This window comes from Hemisphaericaspora subhashii (assembly GCF_019202705.1).
Source record: "Hemisphaericaspora subhashii strain CBS 10753 chromosome Unknown scaffold60, whole genome shotgun sequence".
Lineage (NCBI taxonomy): Eukaryota > Fungi > Ascomycota > Pichiomycetes > Serinales > Debaryomycetaceae > Hemisphaericaspora > Hemisphaericaspora subhashii.
Window position 1 is genome coordinate 1 of NW_026057228.1, and position 20905 is coordinate 20905.

Below are 20905 nucleotides of genomic sequence, written 5' to 3' on the forward strand. Positions count from 1 at the left end.
CTGTTATCAGTAGCACCATTTAAACCATCATCCACTTCATTAATTGACTCAAAAATTGTACATTCTCCAGGTAATCTCTCAAGTAACATATCATTGAGATCTTTGACTCTCTCATTTTTGATAGCCAACACAGCGCGCTCGGAAAAGTATTGGACTGGATCAGCAAGACCACTCAAAAATAAATCTTGGGGAAATATACTTTCTAATAAATCATCAATTGAGTTAACTTGGTTTATATAATCGGGTAACTTAATTGAACCATGTAAGTTCTGATCATACGGCATTCTACTCAACCAATTAGCATAAGCTACATCTTCAGAAGATCTACCGAGTCTCATATTCTGCGATAATCCTGAACATAATGCCATAAGAATGACTTCTTAAGAGGGGCATCGACCACATCACCACGACCACCTCTTGTTACAACAGGCAAAGTTTGAGCCCAATCACCACCCATGACAACCGGCACACCACCAAAAGGAAGATTAACTTTTTTAATATCCACTAAAAGATTATGGACAGCCTCAAAGCAAACTTTATTCTTCAAACTTCTCAATTTCCAATTTAGCATTCTCATTATAAACAAACCACGCCTCCAACCTTTTGTATACGGGGTAACCATGTTCATTAATGATAGTCCTTTCTTGATATTGTATGTATAATAAACTTTTCACCTTTACCTCAACTCGAACAAATCAAAATCCCAACCTACCATCATCGGTCAATTTTAAACCTGGATGCCAACCTCTATCACCCGAAGGAAATAGTAAAGTGCATTAGCTGCATCTTGTGGATCATAAACCATTAATTGGGCGTAATCTGGAGTTGTTCCCAACGTAGGATCCATTGGACCGTGAAATTGATAAAAGGCATCAAGTAACATAAAAGGAGCAAAACCTTGGTTGGGATTTTGATTTGTTCGAGTGGAGGTAAAGGTGAAAAGTCTATTATACATACGAATTTTCAGTCTAAAATTCTTCTCGATGGGAGAAAGACCCTCAAATAATTGTTTAAGGAATGGAGGAGGTTCTTCAAAATCAGGAAGTTTAATTCGACCCTGTTTACAGCAGTTGGAATATTTTGAACTACCTGTTGATAATTCATCTCTCCAGTGTAAAGCACCACCCATTGCACCTAGTCTTATAGGGGTAATTTCATGAAAACGCAGAATAAACCCTAAAGGAACAGCATCATTTTCATTAGGCAACACTTCATTTTGTTGATGACGCTGGCAATCTTGACATTAAAGTATGGTCTGAAGACAACTCTGGGTTTAAGCACCAAATACATTTTCTAGTTATTCTGGAGTAATCTTTAGTTAGAAAGTTTGCAAAAGGTAAAGAACGATCGCATCGGTTGCAATTCAAAATAGAACAATTGTTATAATATAGTATTAAGAAAAGAAGGATAAGTGGACGTTGAGGAGAATTTTTCAAAAAAATGAAGGATAAGTGGACGTAGACGGGGCAACAGAGCATTTTTCGCGAATGCAAAACTCTGAATTTTTTTTCCGGCATATAGTCGAGACACAAACGCGAAGGAAAAAAATTTAGGTTTTTTCTTGCCTAAAAGGGAAAAATAGTCATGTGAACATCACGTTCAAATCACGTGGTGTCATGTGACCAAAACTGGAACGGATTTTCAAACTTTGGAGAAACTTTCGGAATAGAAATGCACGAAGTAATACTGAAAGTGTAAGAATGTTAAGAGGGGTGAAAGTAATCGTGAACGAGGGTAATTAGGGTAATTAAAGAAGAAATAGGATTGTTTAGAGAAGAAATTAATTAGAGAAGAAATTGGAAAAAAATTAGCCAAAAAAATGTATGAATGGTTGGAGAGCAAGAGAACCAACNAAGAACAGAAAGAAACGATCAAAATAGAAGGTATGGCAAACGGTGATAAGCTTGTTCCTTATGAAAAATCGAGATTTTTGTACCCTATATATAGATTTTACGTAGTTAAATAATAAATGCCAAATACACCAATTTTTTAATCTTTAAACATTATAGTCTTCATATATACCATTATTAATATATGTAGACTTGTTCGTGATGCTATATATAAAGAATATGGCTTTCAAAAATTAGAAAACGGTAAAAAAGTGGTCTTTGTAAAATCGATTTTATCATACAAAAAATACTGCAAATTTCCCGTGTAGTTGACTTAAAAAAAGATAAAAAACCAACAAAGAAAATAGAACATAAAAATTGGAGATATGGAAGAGCATTAGGAGAAAAGATTTGTGATTCTTACCAGGGTGAAGATGAAATTGAAGAGGATGAAGGAAGCATTGGTATTGAATATGTAACCGTAAAACATTTCCTAATAACAAAATTTAATTGCCCCCCCCAGAACTAATCAAATATCAATAGAAGATGTTTCTTTTAATGACCATTAATCAATATCAAACAAATTTATGAATTAACTAACGACTAATTGGTGGGGGCCGCTTGTAGAAATTAATTGGTTTATAAGCTGTTGACTTGTACAAATATATTGGTGGTGTACTGATGTTACTGTATGTACTGATGTAAATCAAAAGCAATACAATGTAAATATATTGAGTTCGGAATGACGGATCGGTCCAAAAACGGTTTTTCCGATTCTGTTGGGTTTTTTTTTTTGTTCTTTTTATTTAAATTAATCATACAAATTTATATTTGCAACTTATAAGCTAAAAATAGTCATTATAAAACCAATGTTTCTTAAAAAACAAAATATATTGACTCGAAACTATACAATTACTTACATTTGTCAACGTGAATAACTAATTCAAGAACATTAAAGCCCCATTATAATCCCCCAAAAATGACGTAACTTTTCTATAATTATCTGAGTTTTACGACGCCGTTGCTATTTTTATTTTTTTCTGTGCGATTTCTTTTTTTTTTTTTTCAAATAAAACATTTAAAGACAAGGGTACAATTTGTAAATATAAAAATGTGATAATTTCTTCCTGATTTTAAAATCAACTTAATTAATCTATTTGCCACTTTATCAACTTCATAATTAAAGGATCTTTTGTCCTCCCTTGTCTTATTCAAATAAAACCTTAATCTCATTGCTTATTTGATTCCATCCCCACACACCTTTATACATCATCACATACTAGCATTTTTTTTTTCCAGCTTATAAATTATTAGTTTTTGTGCCAAGTTAACATCTCAACTTAAACCGCCCAGATATGACAATCCTTCACAAATTATTAGGTCTTCCCTCCAATCCTAATCCAGAAAGAGAAATAACAAAAGCAGGATTTGAAGTATCTACCTGTTCATCCACTTGTGATGGATGTACTTCTGGTTCATTTCCAAAATCAGTAAAATTTGAAGAAAATGCACCACTTTGGGAATCAACAAAACCTTATGGATTACATATAGTGGTATATACAGGTAAAACAGACTGGCCACATGATGCTACCAGTGTAAAGGGAACTCTTTCCCATGAAATTGCCAAGTGGGCTGACAAGACCAAGTCACCCTTGGGGAAAATTAAAGTTACTTGTTCTTCCCTTGGTTCTGATGAATTATTAACTGAAGATGATTATATAAATGAAACAAAAGGTGATATCCTTTTACTTCCACATTTCCTTTCCATTAAAGGTCTAACTATTCAACAAGTTGATCCAATATTGACTAGCCTTACTCAACAACTAGCTGACCCTGATACTTATCCAATTGATTCTATCTTATCCCAATTCCCACAAGTTCAAAAAGATAATAATATGGCATATGTATTTTTCTGTTCTCATAGAACAAGAGATAAGAGATGTGGAATTACTGCGCCAATAATGCAAAAAGAAATGAATATGTATTTACAGGAATTAGGATTATATCGAGATTTTGGTGATTTAACTCCTGGAGGTGTAAATGTTGCATTTGTTAATCATGTTGGTGGACATAAATTTGGTGCAAATGTAATCATTTATTTAAAAAGATCAGGTAAAAATATTTGGTTAGGTTTATGTCGTCCTGAAAATGTTAAACCAATTGTTGATGAATGTATTTTAAAAGATGGTAGAGTTTGGCCTGAAAAAGTTAGAATGGTTCAAAAATTTGATCCAATAGATTGGTAAGAGTTGGTCTTATAGATTGCTAATAACCTTGGTTTGTTCCTATAGATTGATAATAAAAAATGTCATAATTAGTTTGCTATTTTAATGTTTTGCTCTCTTTTATATAGTTTGATAGAATAAAAAAAATTTAAACTAACAGACCTAAAATGTTTGATCGCTTTTGTAACGAATCAAGGGTAATTGTATCTAATCTATTTGAATCCTTATTTAAAATGGTTTGAATTCTATTCAATTCTATTTGCAATTGATTAGTATTCTTCTTGTTTATAACAAACAAATCAATCAACTTTCTATAATATTCTTTCGATTCCTCGTCAACATCAATCAACTCATCTAGTTTTTCCAAAATCTTCAACCCCTCTGAACCAAAACTTGAATCCTTTTGAACTTGTTTAATCATCTCATTTATTTCCGGTATTATTCCAGTCCCAGCAATTAGCTTCCCTTCGGCATCTCTATTCAATTTGGCAAATCCATTAATATTTTCAACCAATATTTCCAATTTTCTCTTCCCCTTATAAACCAAGGGATTATATACATCTCCATCCTTGAAAAATAAAATCGTAGGGAGTGATTCAACATCATATCTCTTCCAAAATTCATTCCCTTCAAATTCATCCAATTGATAATGTCCAATTAATAAGTTATTATCCCTAGCATATACTTTGGTGGCCAATATCTCCAATGTTGGTTTTAAATCTTGACAATGTGAACACCAACTGGCACCAAATACAACAACACTAGCAGGTGATTTCCCAACTATATCATCAAAATTATCTGGACTTAATCTAACAAGCTCCTTCTTTTGATCAATCACAATCTTCTTTTCCAACTCACCACTTGTTACTTCTTCTTCTTCCTTCTCCTTATTCCCCTTAATCAATCTCACTCCACTCAATTGTTGTACAAAATTACTCAATCCTTCTAAATCCCTCACCCCTTCAAATTCAACTCGATTCTTATCATCTCCCTTGCCATAAAAAAATAAAATAGTAGGAAATCCTTTATCAACATATTTCCTAGCCACTTTTTTCCCATCTTTATCACCATTCACTTTTACAATTTGTATTTGATCCAGTACATCAATAAACATATCCGATAATTGTTCAAAAATTGGATGTAATTTATTACAATGTCGACACCAATCAGCATAGATTTCTACAAGGGAGAATTTATCAGAATTGACAACTAATGATTTGAAATTGGCATCATTGGCTTGAAGAAGTGAAACGGGACTATATGCTGATAAAACTGGATGAAGTATAAATGAGATACTTGCTAGTGTTAGCAAATTTATGAAACGCATGGTTATGTAACTATTGGGGATGAGATGATGATGATGGAAATCTGATTATTAATTTTGACAGATTTCCATTTGGTAAAAAAATCACCACCGATGGTGCGCTTCCACGTGTAGTTAGAAGGTGCTGCAAAAAAAACCCCATCAAATCCGATCAATGGTACAGCTACAATGAAAGTATTCTAACAAGGTAATGATTAAATTAATGGTTAAAACGAACTATAAATAAACTATAAAAGATCCCTCCCCAGGAATGTTTAAAACGAACTATAAATAAACAAGATCCCCCCCAGGATTGTTTAAAATAAACTATAAATAAACTATTAAAGATCCACCCAAGGATTATGGTTTCATTTGATTCCCTGGCATTGGGATATAAAGTACTTGGAAGTATGAGTTTTGTGGAGTGGCCACACCCGCATAAGCATTCCACCAAGCAATAAATGCAGTGATAACACCAAAAACACCACCAGCTCTACTAACACCTGTTTTCCCACTGAATTCACCACCAGCCAATAATAAAAATGTTACAAATAAAAAGAAAAACAATGCTGAAAATGGAACAGTTGCTTTAAATGTATTTAACCATAAAAGCATGGTAAAAATTGCCCAGCCCATTAAATAGAATCCAAGGGCATTGGGGAGTTGTTCTTCAAAACCTGTATATGCAGCTCCAATACCGAAACTTTCGATAAAAATAGCAGCAAAACTTAACCAAAAAGCTCCATACGACGTCAACGCCGTAAAACCAAATGTATTCCCACTAAGGAATTCCATAAGACCAGCAAGGAATTGCGCAGCACCTCCATAAAAACAAGCAAGTGATACAACCACATTAGGGATTTTAATACTCATTGCTTGGGCATTATATAAGGATAATACAAATGTAGTTAAAGCGAATCCACATAATCCAAGTGGGGCAGGATTGATGTTTACGGTAGGATATGGAGCAGCACCTGGTTGTAAATTACCACCAAAAGCAGCCATAAGGTCATGTCTGTAATACTTATGTTTGTTGATAATAACGAATTCTCCACCTTCACCAGCAATTTCAACCTTTCCTACAGGATGGTGAGAATTGTTTGATCCTATAAAGGATGACGTTTCTGACTTATTTGATTCCGACATAGTTTGCAAGTTTAGTTAATTATCAGAAGAGATATAAAAAAGACTGGGACTAGTAGTTCAAATTTTTGTTTAAAACTCGGTAAATGGAGAAGAAACATGTCATTATTTATATTGAAGACTTGCAAAAAAGCCCCAACAATGGAAAAATAAAATTTTTATTTATTACCGCAAAGTATCACAAAAGAAACCACAATGAACAAGTTTTCCCTTTTTCAAAATAAAATTAATTAACTGAGTGGGGGCCTCCGCTCAACATGCAATACACTGAGTCCTTTTCTCTGGACAAGTTTATCCAAGATTTATTGCTGGACCCTTCCCTGCCAGATTATACTTTTTTGACAGATGCGATGACATGTATCCGTCATCCATTTTTTTTCTTGTGTTCCAATAGTTTTTCCATACACCGAACTTCGGAGTCGGAGATGGGAATGGTATTTGCACATTTATTAGTAAAAATAAATCAGAGTTATAGTCCAAAGGGTTATTGTTGCTATTAGTAAGCCCCCTCAAATAACAAAAATAAGAATAAATCCAACAATAAAGCAGTGTTGCAGGAAAACAATCAGTTGTGAATTAACTTTTGAACTCATTGAAGGTTGTGCCTGTATGCAGAAGAAAATTATTATTTCGGAGTTACTTTTTTATTTTTTTGAGATTGTCTTTTTTTCCTTCGCTGGTTTGTTACGGCTCCCTCGCCTGCGGAGTTTTAAGCCGAACCGTACTATTCCAACTGTCGGGTATACCATTTGTCGAGCTATTGACTATTCTCCAGATATAGAAACTATGAAGGGTACGAGGGTAGTTCACTTAAGGCGGTGTCAAGCCGCTCCGGACATGTAAAGAATTAAAACAGAGCTGTTGGTTCCGCTTTGGATAAAAAGCAACAAATGGAATTGTTACCCGATGGCTTTGAAATGAATTGAATAAGAAAAAAAAACATGCGATTTTTCAAATTTTATTGTTATTCCCCACAAAAAAATCCAGTTGCTAAGATATCTATAGTTTGCATTGTATCGGTACGGTTGAATAAATTAGTAATCCATTAATCTTAAAGAGGCGTCGTCCCCCCACAAAATAGTTGATATGGTTGTATTTTCATTTGTCAGATCTTTACAGTATACTGTCAGCTTTTTGGAATATCGTTTTGCCTTAGCCTCCAGTCTCGGCCAACAGTCATATCTAACCTCACCATATAAGTCAGAGTCTATATTTTGTATAATCAACATGAAAATGTTGATTGCTCGATTCATCGAATTTCGTAATTGACTAGACCAATAACTTTATTTTATTAATTTTTTAGTAAAATAATAATTTTTAAAAAAATAATTTAAAACAACTTGTACAACGGAAATAATTTCGGAGTTCGTGGATATCTCGGACTATTGTTTCAGTTACAGTCATACCACCCCCGCCCCCGCAAAACATGCAAGATAAAGATAAAGAAGGTGATGGCTTTGGGGATCAGAATATACGAACTCATACCCCGATAACCCCAGATGTGACTAGGTAATCATTGTGAAATATCAATTTTTTCGAATGACGGCCAATTTGGCACGGGCCCTGTCTTAAAATGATACGGCTGCCGCACATTACTATTTTATTCACCATTGTTGGCTCCTATTGATTTGGAACATATGCCTTTCTGTCTAGAGTGTTCTGTTCTTTAAGAACTCAATAAACTGATTGTATATGAAAAAAATTGGAAAGAGACGTGCTAGACATTGGTACTTACCTCTCGATACAATTCAAGATTGATGGTTTAGTTTCACAAGCAGAGGCAATTATAATTTGTCAACTCAAGTATTAATATTCACATCACGTAATCCAGCTTTACAACTATCTAAAATCCAAAGTTTAAAGCTCGAAAAGAGGTCTAGGCTTGTCTTAGATCTCTGTCTTTTGCTGTGCAAAGATGAGATCTACTGCCGTTACCGTAGCAACCCGACGCGTAAAAAAAAAATCCGTCAAAAAGCTTATATGCAGGGAGAATAATTTTTCACTCATCGTAGCACAAACACGACAGTTTCCAAGTCCATATCAATTGGTTCTGTGGTCTAGTTGGTTATGGCATCTGCTTAACACGCAGAACGTCCCCAGTTCGATCCTGGGCAGAATCATTTTTGCCTCTCTAGAGGTTTGTTTGAGTATAAACAGTTGTTCTGGGGTGGAATCATTAATTTTTGGTGGTAGTTTGGGTCGGAATGGGCCATAATTGCATTTACAATAAGTGAAATTTTGATGCGATGGAAGAAATCTGATGTTTGATTATAAGCACTCGAGGAAAAAACATTTCAACATTAGTATGACCAAGTAAAAAGTTTGAGTAATAAGTCTGACTGTCGTGGTCACCCACAGCCCTATGGTTTTTGTTAGCATAAGAGATTGGCGTAAGCCTTTTAGAAATATCACCCATAGCATCCACCAACGCAGATCAAATCATCAATTTGCAGCTAAACGTATTTTGAATGAAAGAGCAAGCTGGGTTTGCATGATAAATAATCATCTGAAGATAGAAAGAAAGAATGCAGACGAATTCTTTGAGCCTCTCCCCACAGGCCGAGCACTCCCAAGCAAAAAAAATCACACTCCAAAACAAAATGACCACATTTCTCTTCCTGCAAACAACAACTCAATTGTACAATGCCTGAACGTCAAAAAGTTGCCCTTGTCACAGGTGCATCCTCTGGGATAGGATTCGCCACAGCTGTCGAATTTTCCAAGCGAGGTTACAAAGTCTTCGCCGGAGCTCGTAGACTTGAACCAATGAAACCCCTTGCCGAACAATACAATATAACCATCTTTCAAATTGATGTTAGTGACCTTGACAGTGTTAAAAATGCCAAAAAGTTTATCCAAGAAGAGACGGGTGACGAATTCTTAGATGTGCTTTATAATAATGCGGGGCAATCATGTACATTCCCAGCATTGGATGTTACTGATGAGCAAATTGCTCAATGTTTTGAGGTCAATGTTTATGGACCAATGCGAGTCGTTCGCGAATTGGCACCTCTATTGATAAATGCAAAGGGAGTCATTGGTTTTACTGGTTCCTTAAGTGGAATTGTTCCATTCCCCTTCTCATGTGTCTATTCAGCAACTAAGGCTGCTATTCATCAATATGCCGCCACTTTAAGAGTTGAAATGGTTCCATTTGGTGTTAAGGTTATTAATATTATCACTGGAGGAGTAAAGACGAATATTGCCGATAAGAGGGAATTACCAAAAGACTCAGTTTATAATGTTCCTGGAATCGAAGAAGCATTCGAAGCAAGAAGACTGATGGCCAAGAAGAACAATCCAATGCCAGCCGAAGAATATGCAAGAAGAGTTGTCAATGATTTTGAAGGAGCAAGATTAGAAGGTGCATTGAATGTTTATAGAGGGAAGATGTCAACTTTCTTGGCATACGTGATGGCACTTGTTCCTAGATTTATTGTTGAAAGAATCTTAGTCAGAAAATTCCATTTGGATGTTGTTTTCAATTACTTGAAAGAGAAATATAGTAAGGAAAAGATGCATTAGTCTGTTTAGTTCTTTATAATCCGATGTCTATTTAATAAGACTTTCGACCAATTTAATAGTTACATTTTCTTGGTAAATCTATCAATTCCCATATCTTTGAAAATTTTCCACTTATAAATTCCTTAGCCCAACATTTACACCAAAAAAAAATCATAAGCGTCATATTCAGCCATGACCCCATTCTTCTTTCTAACAATGAATCAATTTGTTTATTTATTAAATGCCATGACTGAAAAAAAAATCGATAATCACCCAAATCTTATTCTTCTTCTTTTAACTAGTAATTATACCCAATAGGCTATCATATTTAAAATGCTGTATGGACTACCAATTGCGCTTACACCTTCTGTATGGTATCGAGATAGGGATAGTTTAAAGTTAGGTGAAGTAAATCGATATAAAATTACTTACACTCGTCAAGATCCGAATATCACCAAAATTTATTTGGTGTTGAAAAATATGGAAAGTCCTGCTATTAGACCTATGCATCTCCTAAATGGTCCCTTTATTCTTTACACCCATGTTGTGCCATGTAATTATGATAGAAGGAAACCCTTCATTCCTGAAGATCCGGAAAATAATGAAGTTTTATTTGATAATCAATTACAACCAAATCAAAAATTTAAAGCTACTTTATGTCTAAATGAAAATTCACAATTATCAGAAGCTGGTTCTTCTGGTGAACAGAAATTTCAATGGGAAGTAGATGTTGTATCTCAAATTGCAATTAGTCGGAAGTCAAAGATTTCTTATGATTTAATGATAGGTGAGGATTTGACCAGTATCAAGAAATTGGGATTAGGAAAACTCCGTGGTACTTTGAGCCGCATGAGTTCTTTTAATTCTGCCAACTCGACCATATCAAGCCGTTGTGTAGAGGATAGCGGGAAAGTGACACAACAGGAAGATATGAAACATGTAATTTATAATCCACAATTAGATGTCACAAAGTTAACTACTGAAGAAATGTGGGACAATAAACCAAAAGACCCTCAGAAGCCAGTCCATTTAGTGTTGATCACCCATGGGCTTTTTTCCAATGTTACAGCCGACATGTTATATATTAAAGAAACTTTAGAATCATCAGTGAAAGAAAACATTCTCGTTCGAGGATATAGATGGAATGCTGGTTTTACTGAACGTGGGATCCGAAAATTAGGTAAGAATGTAGCATTATATGTGATATCACTAATCGAAAGTGGGCCATATACCATTGACAGAATATCATTTATTGCTCATTCATTAGGTGGTCTAGTACAATTCTATGCTATAAAATACATTGCACTTCATAAAGGAGTTGACTATTTTGAAAAATACGGGATCCAATTGGAAAATCTAATCGCAATGGCAAGTCCATTATTGGGAATATTGAATGAGATTAGTTTTGTGATATCATGGGTCTTGGATATAGGGACATTAGGAAGAACTGGACGTGAATTAACTTTATCTAAAAGAATACCGACATTTGGTGATGTGAGTGTAGGAGGTCAAAAGAAATCATTTAAACCACTTTTGGAAACCTTACCAGATGACCCATTGCAGACAATTTTGAGTAAATTTAAGCATTTGACGGTCTATGCCAATGCAATTAATGATGGAATAGTACCTTTGAGAACGTCAGCGTTGTTATATTTGGATTATCAGGCATTAGGTGAAGTGTCACAATTGAAAAGAAAAGAAGCTATACCAGAGCATCCTGAACTTGAAGATCCACATCATCCAGTAGAATTAAATGAATCCACTGAAAGTGTATCCGAAGTGCAACAAGATGAAGATCTCGATACTCAATTTACAAGTGCCAAGGCAGTTGCTGATCCTGCTGTACCTAGTAAAACCGGCAAAAATCCGCCACCAGGTCGCATGAAGGACATTTACAAAGAATTATCAAAATTCTATTCCCTGCCAAAGGATGATAGTCGAAAACCTTCAAGAAGACAAAAGAGATATGCAAAGTTTACACTAAAGGGATCCGATTATAATCTATTTGAAGATGTCCTACCTGAAGATGCTGTGTCAGATTCTTTATCCGATCCCCTTGCATCTTCTTCGATGTCATCCAATTCCACAGACTTTAGTGAAATCACAGTTCCACCTCGTGCATCTGCAATAGCGTCAGCCATTAGTGTTTTAATCTGTCCAGTCCCATCACAGGAATACATATTCAACCCAGATCTGAGAAAGAATGTCATATTCCATGACAAGTATTATCATTTCAGTAATAGCCCGGAAGAAGATCCACGAGCTTCCAGTAAGAAAATATATAATAAACTTTTAAACTATCTTGGAGATCGTAAACTTCAAAAACAAGTAAAGATTGCAAATAAGTTACATTCTAATAAATTAACTTGGAGAAAAGTTTTGGTTAATCTTCCTCCGGATGCACATACTAATATTATAGTTAGACGTAGGTTTCCAAATGGATATGGATGGGGTGTCATTGATCATTTATGTGAAAATTTCTTTGATTGTAACGGTGATGAAGGGGATGGTGGCTATGACAAGAATTTAAGGGCCAAGATATAAAACAGGGAGTCTGTTTACGTGTATTGGATCTCGCTATATGTTTCCATTTAAATAGAATTTTTCACATGATTATGACATCATAATGAAATTTGAAGCTAGCTAAGAATTTTAGATTTATTGATAAGAATTTTTTTTTGGGTGTGTAGTTGATTTTCAACTGATAAGAGATTTTGCCAGTGTTACTTTATTTTGGCATTTTCTATTTGGAGGACTATGGTTATACGTAGCAATCACAATAATCTATGTCGATGAATGTTACCATAGGTATATGCAGAGATGTAGTGAGTTGGCTTTCAATAAATGAAATGACGTACTGGAAGAAAACTGAGGAGTTGTTATTGTTACACGTTTTTATTTTGGTTGTTCCTGATGAGATAAGGTTTTTTAGAAAAAGGGATAGATAAGAAATTTCTTTGTTTTCAAAGGAGTACTGTAGAAACTATGTGTAGCTGTATGAGTGTACGTGTTGCACATTATAAATATCTTTAAGGATGTCTGTAAGATTTGTTTACATTTCTGGGGCCTTTTTGATTCTCTATCATTTAAAACACTATGGACTCAACTGATATATTTGACAATGTAAACCAATTTGATACGTCATCACTGAATAATATTTTTCACCATCAACGAACATTTACCCAGGGGTCAAAGATCTCATTCATAGTCATTGGAGCAGGACTCATAGGCCCAAGACATGCAGAACATGTATTTCAGAGATCAGATTGTAAATTAATGGCAATAGTTGATCACTCAGCCAAGGGACCAAAAGTTGCTGCAAAATTTAATTGTTTAATATTTGCTGATTTGCAGCAATTATTTATTCATTGTGAAACTTATAATATCCCATTCCCTGATGCAGCAATAGTAGCTACACCAAATCATACCCATTTGGATATGGCAATGGAATTGGCAACTAGGGGTATTCATATTCTTATGGAGAAACCACTCGCATCTAACGCAACTGATTGCAAAACATTAATGAATTATTGTGAACATAAACAAGTAAAATTATTGGTTGGACATCATCGCAGATTTAATCCTTATGTTATAACCACCAAAGAAAACATCCCCAAGGTAGGCAAATTAGTTGCTGTTCAAGGTACATGGACCATGTGTAAACCACCTTCATATTTTATGGAAAAACCTTGGCGCTCGACTATTGCCAAAGGTGGAGGAACTTTATTAATCAATTTGATTCATGACTTGGATTTATTACAATACCTCTTAGGTCCAATTGAGAAAGTATATGCTGAACTTTTACCAAAACAGAGAACAGATAGATTTGGAGAAATGGAAGTTGATGATTGTGATCTTGTTGATGAAGGTGCTGCACTCACTTTGAGATTTGCAAATGGATGCTGTGGGACTTTCGTGTGTTCAGATAATGTCACTTCTCCATTTTCATTTGAATCAGGTACTGGAGAGAATCCTACAATCCCATTCAATAAAAATGTTGCTGGGTTTTATCGTATTTTTGGCTCTCACGGAACAATCAGTGTTCCTGATTTGAAGTTATATCATCAGAATGACGCTTTAGATTTGATTAATCAACACGCTTTTAACAATAGTATGACTAGTAACCGCGATGATTCCCGGACATGGTTAAACCCAATTCAATGTGAACAGTTACAAATGAATCATGAAAAACCAGTTCCTGCAGTGGCTCCTATCCTGACCAATGGTATGATCACTCCAAGCCCCTCTCCAGATTATAAGGTATCTCCAATCCATAATATTGGGATGGGCAAGAAGCCAAAGCCATTCGATTTACAACTAGACCACTTTGTTAACTTAATTACCGGTAGCGAGACGGTTATTAAATGTACTGGGGAAGATGCTTTAAGAGCATTGCTTTGTATCGAGGCAGTCATCAAATCGATTGAAACAGGGTTACCTCAATATGTAGACTCCGTGGAATCAATTCAACCAGACTATGAACTATTAAATCGATATATGTATAACATCTGATCTATTAATGAAACTATTGTATAATTATAAATATTTAAAGAATTAGGTACAAACTAAACACATATCTACTAAACCCATTCCGGATGGATTAAATTACAATCTTGCATCTTCATACAAGTTCTTATATGTATAAGTAGCTTTACGACCTTCTTTGAATTCTTTCCAACCTCTTTCAGCTTCTTCTAAAGCATCATAACCCCAAAGGAAATTTTGGAAAACAGGATCAGCAAATCTGTTTGGACATCCAATAGCTGGAGGTTGAATTTGCATCTTAGCATCCCTAGCCACTTGAGATTCTCCATCCAACATATGGTAAATATTTTGACAATTGGTCGAACCTTGAACAACTTGAGTGGATCTCCATTTACGTAAGGATTCAGTTAATTCTAATAATTCATGGATTTGAGATTTACTTTCAATACGACTGAATAACCCAGTTAAGACTGCAGCATCTTCGACGGCTTGTGAAGCACCACTTGCTAAATAAGGTAAAGTAGCATGGGAAGCATCACCCAAAATAATACAATTACCAGTTGAGTGAGTCCAAGTATCTAATTCTCGTGAGTTTTGTAAACGCCATTTAGCAGTAGAATGAATCAATTGGAATAAAGTTTTCAAAGTAGGATCCCAGTCAGCAAATATTTCCAATAATTCTTCCTTAGTAGCTTCTTGAATAAAGACATTTTCGGGTAATGTGTCTGGACTTAATACAACAACGTTACATGTCTTACCTCCTTGTAAGAAGTACAATACAACATGCATTTTTGGTCCCCACCAGAAATGAATATCTGGCTTAGTCCAAAGATGAGTTAATTCAGGATATTCTTTCATTTTCTCAACATCAATCAACGCACGATAGGCTAAATCACCAGTATTATAAGCCAAATCTTCTCTACCCAAAATAAGAGAACGTAAACATGACTTGACCCCATCATAACCAATAATAACATCACCACTAAAGGTTTGACCAGCTTCAGTTATCACAGTTGATGTTTCAAAATCAGCAGAACAAACTCTTGCATTCAAATGAACTTCGACTCCAACTTCATAGGCTCTTGCAACAAGCGCCGAGTGATAATCAGCACGATGGATATGTAAATAGTGTCCATTGTATTTTTCAAGTGTATATGGAACTAAATTTTGTTGTGATAATAATTTACCATCCTCCCATCTATGAATATGTATATCATTAGGAAAGATGGAAACTTTTTCAACTTGTTCCAAAACACCAAAGGCATTTAACACTTTGATGGATGGAGGTGGAATTTGGATACCAGCACCAACTTCAGCTAATTCATGGGCAGCTTCAAGAAGTAAGACTTTGTGACCAGCTAATCTGAGACCAATAGCTGCAGAAACACCTCCCAAACCTGCACCTACAACAACGAATGTAAGTTTGAGTGGGGCTTCTGGAATAGTATGTTTTGGAATAGTGTACATGATTTTGAATATGACTGAAGATTAAATATTGATATGAAATGGATTTGAATGTTCAACAGAGCAGATTGTCTATATCTTATATACCCCTAGAGGGGTAGCAAAGATTGTTAAGCTTTGTATTTGTTCATTAAGTTTTTAATAATTTACCCACAATTTGCTTTTTCATATTCCGGTTAAGTTTTTTTCCTGATTGTTTTTGGCGGGTGTTCTTTTATCCGTCAGATTCGGCACGTCCCCCACGATGGGAAAGCTGCCGAAAAAAAAAGAAAGTCTCCCCCACTTAAATGGTAAACCCGGTTGCATTTTTTTTTCTGATAATATCATTAGGAGAGTACAAATCATAGCCCAAACAACATCATCACCAAGACAATTCCTAAAGGATGGCTGTCTTGAATGCAGCGTCAAGCTTACAAAACTGTTGGATATTGGTGCCTTCGTAGAAACAGTTTATTGTCAAGTATTGGAAGAATGGGAAAACTAAACCGGAGATCTTTCATATAATTCCCAAAAAATCCACTCCCGTATTCCAACGCCGGCCCGCATCTTCTATTTTTTACATTTCCTTGGCAAGACCTTACGTACCTGAAACGTTCTACTATACCGAGAGGAGTTAAACCAATTTGCCTGTATTTACGGGCATCAGCTTTCTTGGCTCTTCGATACAGGTACCGAAAATAGCATCGATTGGAATACCACAGAGAAATTAGTGAGTTGTTAGAAATGTACAAATATTGAATAAAATCACAGATATTGAACAGAAAAGTAAGAAATTCAAACTGTAAATACTTTATAAGATTAATAAATAAACAAACAAGATGCTATAAAACATCAAAACTAAATAAAGAAAATGTTTCCTTTTCGTCACAACTACGAAACCAAGTACTAAAAAAAACACAAATGTACATCAGGATAAAATGAATGCAATACTAAAGTATACCATCACCCTCTAATCTCTGAAAACTTCATTAACGAATGCTTCTTCTTCAGCCAAATGCATAGTCTTAGACCCAGCGGCAACAGAAGCACTTGGATCTCTACCAGCATATCTCAAACTCAAATCCTTACAATTTTCAGTTTCCTTCAAAACAGTTTGGATTCTTGGTTGAGCAAAGGCCCACGCACCCATATTTAATGGTTCTTCTTGACACCAAACAATATCGTTAACATTTGGATAAGTATTCAAAGCATCACGTAATTGAGCATATGGGAATGGATGTAATTGTTCAACCTTAATAAATGCAGTGGAGTTATCTTCCAAAGCGGCTCTCTTCTTCTGTAAAGTAGCATAAACTTGACCAGACATTAAGACGACTCTCTTAACTTCTTCCTTCTTACCTAAAACATCTTCAATGATCCATTCAAAGTGAGATTCACCAGTAAATTCAGATAAGTTTGATCTAGCCAAAGGATGACGTAACAATGACTTGGAGAAGAAAAGAATCAATGGTTTTCTGAATTGTCTATGCATTTGACGACGTAAAAGATGGAAAAGGTTAGCTGGAGTAGTAGGATAAGCAACTTGCATGTTACAATCTTGATGTTGACGTTCGATCTTTTCTGGAGATGGGAAATAACGTGGATCTTCATTACATAATTGTAAGAATCTTTCAAGTCTACCAGAAGAATGTTCTGGACCTTGACCATCATAACCGTGAGGTAAGGATAAGACAACACCAGATCTTTGCTTCCATTTAGATTCAGCACCAGAAACGAATTGATCAATAATGACTTGAGCAGTGTTGGCGAAATCACCGAATTGTGCTTCCCAAATAACTAAAGCATCTGGGGAAGTTAATGAATAACCATATTCGAAACCTAAACAACCATATTCAGATAATGAAGAGTTGGAAATACTGAAAGCACCTTGATCTTCACTCAAGTTGGCCAATGGAGTCCAGATGGCTTCACTCTTTTGATCATGCAAGACAGAATGACGTTGGGAGAAAGTACCTCTTTCAACATCTTGACCAGAAAGTCTAACGTGATAACCTTCAAGAGCTAAAGAACCGAAAGCAAGAGCTTCACCGGTAGCCCAATCAATACCTTCACCGGTTTCAATGGTTTTCTTTCTGGTGTTCAAGATACGTTTCAAGTTTCTGTGGATTTCAAAACCTTCTGGGACACTAGAAATATCATTACCCACCTTTTGTAAAATTGGTTCTTCAACAGCAGTTGGTAAATGTGGTAAAACTTCGGTAGCTAATTCTCTTGGAGATTTGAAATCTTCCCATGGAGTAGTTAACCATTCTCTTGAAGTTGGTTGGTATTCCTTGGCCTTACCGAATTGTTCTTCTAATTGATCCCAAACCCATTTCTTGTGTTCATTAACATCGTCGACACTAAAAGTACCTTCTTCGATCAATTGATTAGTATAGTAGTCAATAACTGACTTCTTTTGGGAAATTTGTTCATACATGATTGGTTGAGTGAATGATGGTTGATCAGTTTCATTATGACCATACTTTCTGTAACCAACAACATCAATAATAACATCGGAATGGTAAGTAGCTCTCCATTCAGCAGCTAAATTAAAGACAAAGGTACAAGCTTCAACATCATCAGCATTAACATGGAAGATTGGAGCATCAATAGCTTTGGCAATATCAGAAGGATATAACGTGGATCTAGAGAATCTTGGATCGGTAGTGAAACCGATTTGGTTATTGACAATGACATGAATGGTACCACCAGTAGAGTAGGCAGGTAAGTTAGCAAAACCCATAGTTTCGTAAACAACACCTTGACCAGCGAATGCAGCATCCCCATGTAATAAAACAGGCATAGCCTTCTTGAATTCACCGACATCGTTCTTGTATTGTTGGATAGCTCTAGTTTTACCTAAAACAACACCATCTTCGGCTTCCAAATGGGATGGATTGGCAACAATTGATAAGTTAACGTATTTACCAGAAGTAGTTGGTCTAGCATAGTTCATACCCAAATGGTACTTGACATCACCGGAACCTTCATCGAATTCTTTAGAACCGGAAAATTCAGAAAAGATAGATTCATTTGGTTTACGGACAACATTTGACAACATATTTAATCTACCTCTATGTGGCATACCAATGACAACATCTTCAACACCATATTCTACAGAGGTATCAATTAAGGATTTCATACCTGGAACAACGGCTTCAGCACCTTCCAAACCAAATCTTTTATCATTTGGGAATTTATTAGCCAAGAAGGTTTCAAAAGATGTGGCCCAAATCAAACGATCCAAAATTTGTCTCTTTTGATCTGGAGAATATTTATAAGGTTCTGGAATTTCAACTCTTTCTCTTAACCAGTCACACTTGTCTTTTGAAGGAATATGGACATATTCAATACCATAAGAAGAACAATATATCTTTTCACAGCTAGCAATGATTTCTCTTAAAGTCATTGATTTCTTACCTGCTTCAGCAAATCTTGGTAAAATACCTGGACCAAGAGTAATTTGTTTATCTAAATCCTTTTCAGTAAAGTTATAGTGAGCTAATGTTAATTCTTTTGGAACATAAGAAGTTTCATTAAATGTGATACCTAATGGATCAATTTTAGCCTTTTGATGACCTCTAACTTGATAAGCACGAACTAACAATTGAACCTTCAAGTGAGTGACAACATCTTCAGTAATTGGAGCTTCACCAGGAATGAAACTACCAGCACCACCAACAGGGTGTGCAACAATAGTTGGAGGAGCAGTGAAAGCTCTTGAAACTGGGATGTTATCATTTTCAATATTCTTGAAATAAGCATTCCAGGAAGTGTGGACACTAGTTGGGTCTTGTCTCCAAGCTTCATACATTTCATCAACATAATTGGAGTTGTTACCTTGTAAAAAGTTATCAGTTGCATTGAAACGTGCGGAAATGATTCTTAAGCCTTGTCTATTGAGTTGGTTATTGGCCCTTAAAAGTTGAGCGCGTGGGATGGCGCTTTTAAAAGCTCTAAGCATTGTGGGGGGGGTTAAATCTGTAACAGCGTTGACTGGATATTTACAGGAAAGATATATTTCCAGATCAATTGGGGATGATTTACAAGAAAGGAGAGAAAGAAAGTAAAAAGGAGAAATATAAAATTTGTTGTTGAAAAAAATTCTTTCCCTTTTGTTGGTCTTTTTTTTTTGGCTTCACTTCTCCGGAATTCAGTCCGGAGAAGGAAAGCGAAGATTGACAAAGGACAACTAAACAACCAGAAAAAAAAAGACTTATATGACCATTTGTAACTAAGACGGCCCACATAAAGGAGGGGAGAACAATACAACGCAGTCACAATTAATACAAATTTGAGTGATTTTATTAGCTCTTTTGTTAACCAAAATTTTGGAATTTGAGGAGCCAATTCGCTCTCCACCGTTTACTGACAATTTTACACTAGAAAAAATTGATTCCGAGAGACACCGGGGGGTCCAACTCATCGCTTCTCTTCGCCATAGTATTTTTTTCTGTGCTCGCTTCAACCGACCCCCACGGCAATTTGTCGACATCCGGAGTTGTTCGGAATTCTCTTCAACAAAATCTGAATAATTAATATCCCATATCTTGTATATGTATAGAAGGTTTACTCAACTAATTGATATACTATATATTGTAGTGACCTTCTATACCAAGTATCCAACAATTGCATCGGTTAAGTAAATTGCGGTAATATTTAATGTGTAGTTAGTCGCATCTCTCAGAAATATTTTTTTTATTTGCCGTCGTTTCACAAATCTCCGGGATTCGTTCGGTGTGTCAAAAAATGCTTCATTTCTAATTGGCAGGTTAATTTACACTCTAAAACTCTAAATTTCCTCCCCGGATTTGGCGGAAATTCTTCGATAGTCCACAAGCTGCTCATAACGTATCGTTGGATTGCATCCAGAGATCCAGAGAGGATTCCCAGGAGTATTCCTTTTTAATAACTCCAGTTTGTCTACTCTGGCCCTTTCTCTTACCCCATACTTTTAACGTGACTCTCGG

The 20905-nt window shown here is 35.5% G+C and overlaps 10 protein-coding genes across 10 annotated transcripts; 4 read left to right on the forward strand and 6 right to left on the reverse strand. All coding sequences in view use genetic code 12, as the record gives it.

The window, feature by feature from the left end:
- J8A68_001694 (uncharacterized protein) lies at window positions 1-368 on the reverse strand (the record flags this gene model as incomplete). Its single annotated transcript, XM_049405371.1, has 1 exon — window positions 1-368. A coding segment is annotated over one exon (368 nt), but the record flags the coding sequence as incomplete, so codon positions are not given.
- Window positions 369-727: 359 nt separating this feature from the next.
- On the reverse strand, window positions 728-1290 carry J8A68_001695 (uncharacterized protein; the record flags this gene model as incomplete). Its single annotated transcript, XM_049405372.1, has 2 exons — window positions 728-1228; window positions 1282-1290. The coding sequence occupies 2 exons, from the start codon at window positions 1288-1290 to the stop codon at window positions 728-730; spliced, it is 510 nt and encodes a 169-aa protein (XP_049264972.1).
- A 1894-nt stretch (window positions 1291-3184) lies between these two features.
- Window positions 3185-4075, forward strand: J8A68_001696 (uncharacterized protein; the record flags this gene model as incomplete). Its single annotated transcript, XM_049405373.1, has 1 exon — window positions 3185-4075. The coding sequence occupies one exon, from the start codon at window positions 3185-3187 to the stop codon at window positions 4073-4075; it is 891 nt and encodes a 296-aa protein (XP_049264973.1).
- A 127-nt stretch (window positions 4076-4202) lies between these two features.
- J8A68_001697 (uncharacterized protein) lies at window positions 4203-5381 on the reverse strand (the record flags this gene model as incomplete). Its single annotated transcript, XM_049405375.1, has 1 exon — window positions 4203-5381. The coding sequence occupies one exon, from the start codon at window positions 5379-5381 to the stop codon at window positions 4203-4205; it is 1179 nt and encodes a 392-aa protein (XP_049264974.1).
- A 336-nt stretch (window positions 5382-5717) lies between these two features.
- On the reverse strand, window positions 5718-6503 carry J8A68_001698 (acetate uptake transporter family protein; the record flags this gene model as incomplete). Its single annotated transcript, XM_049405376.1, has 1 exon — window positions 5718-6503. The coding sequence occupies one exon, from the start codon at window positions 6501-6503 to the stop codon at window positions 5718-5720; it is 786 nt and encodes a 261-aa protein (XP_049264975.1).
- Window positions 6504-9143: 2640 nt separating this feature from the next.
- On the forward strand, window positions 9144-10025 carry AYR1 (acylglycerone-phosphate reductase; the record flags this gene model as incomplete). Its single annotated transcript, XM_049405377.1, has 1 exon — window positions 9144-10025. One exon carries the CDS (start codon window positions 9144-9146, stop codon window positions 10023-10025), a length of 882 nt encoding a protein of 293 aa, XP_049264976.1.
- Window positions 10026-10337: 312 nt separating this feature from the next.
- On the forward strand, window positions 10338-12548 carry J8A68_001700 (uncharacterized protein; the record flags this gene model as incomplete). Its single annotated transcript, XM_049405378.1, has 1 exon — window positions 10338-12548. The coding sequence occupies one exon, from the start codon at window positions 10338-10340 to the stop codon at window positions 12546-12548; it is 2211 nt and encodes a 736-aa protein (XP_049264977.1).
- A 552-nt stretch (window positions 12549-13100) lies between these two features.
- Window positions 13101-14516, forward strand: J8A68_001701 (Gfo/Idh/MocA family protein; the record flags this gene model as incomplete). Its single annotated transcript, XM_049405379.1, has 1 exon — window positions 13101-14516. The coding sequence occupies one exon, from the start codon at window positions 13101-13103 to the stop codon at window positions 14514-14516; it is 1416 nt and encodes a 471-aa protein (XP_049264978.1).
- A 93-nt stretch (window positions 14517-14609) lies between these two features.
- Window positions 14610-15956, reverse strand: J8A68_001702 (uncharacterized protein; the record flags this gene model as incomplete). Its single annotated transcript, XM_049405380.1, has 1 exon — window positions 14610-15956. The coding sequence occupies one exon, from the start codon at window positions 15954-15956 to the stop codon at window positions 14610-14612; it is 1347 nt and encodes a 448-aa protein (XP_049264979.1).
- A 946-nt stretch (window positions 15957-16902) lies between these two features.
- KGD1 (alpha-ketoglutarate dehydrogenase) lies at window positions 16903-19899 on the reverse strand (the record flags this gene model as incomplete). Its single annotated transcript, XM_049405381.1, has 1 exon — window positions 16903-19899. The coding sequence occupies one exon, from the start codon at window positions 19897-19899 to the stop codon at window positions 16903-16905; it is 2997 nt and encodes a 998-aa protein (XP_049264980.1).
- Window positions 19900-20905: the final 1006 nt, after the last annotated feature.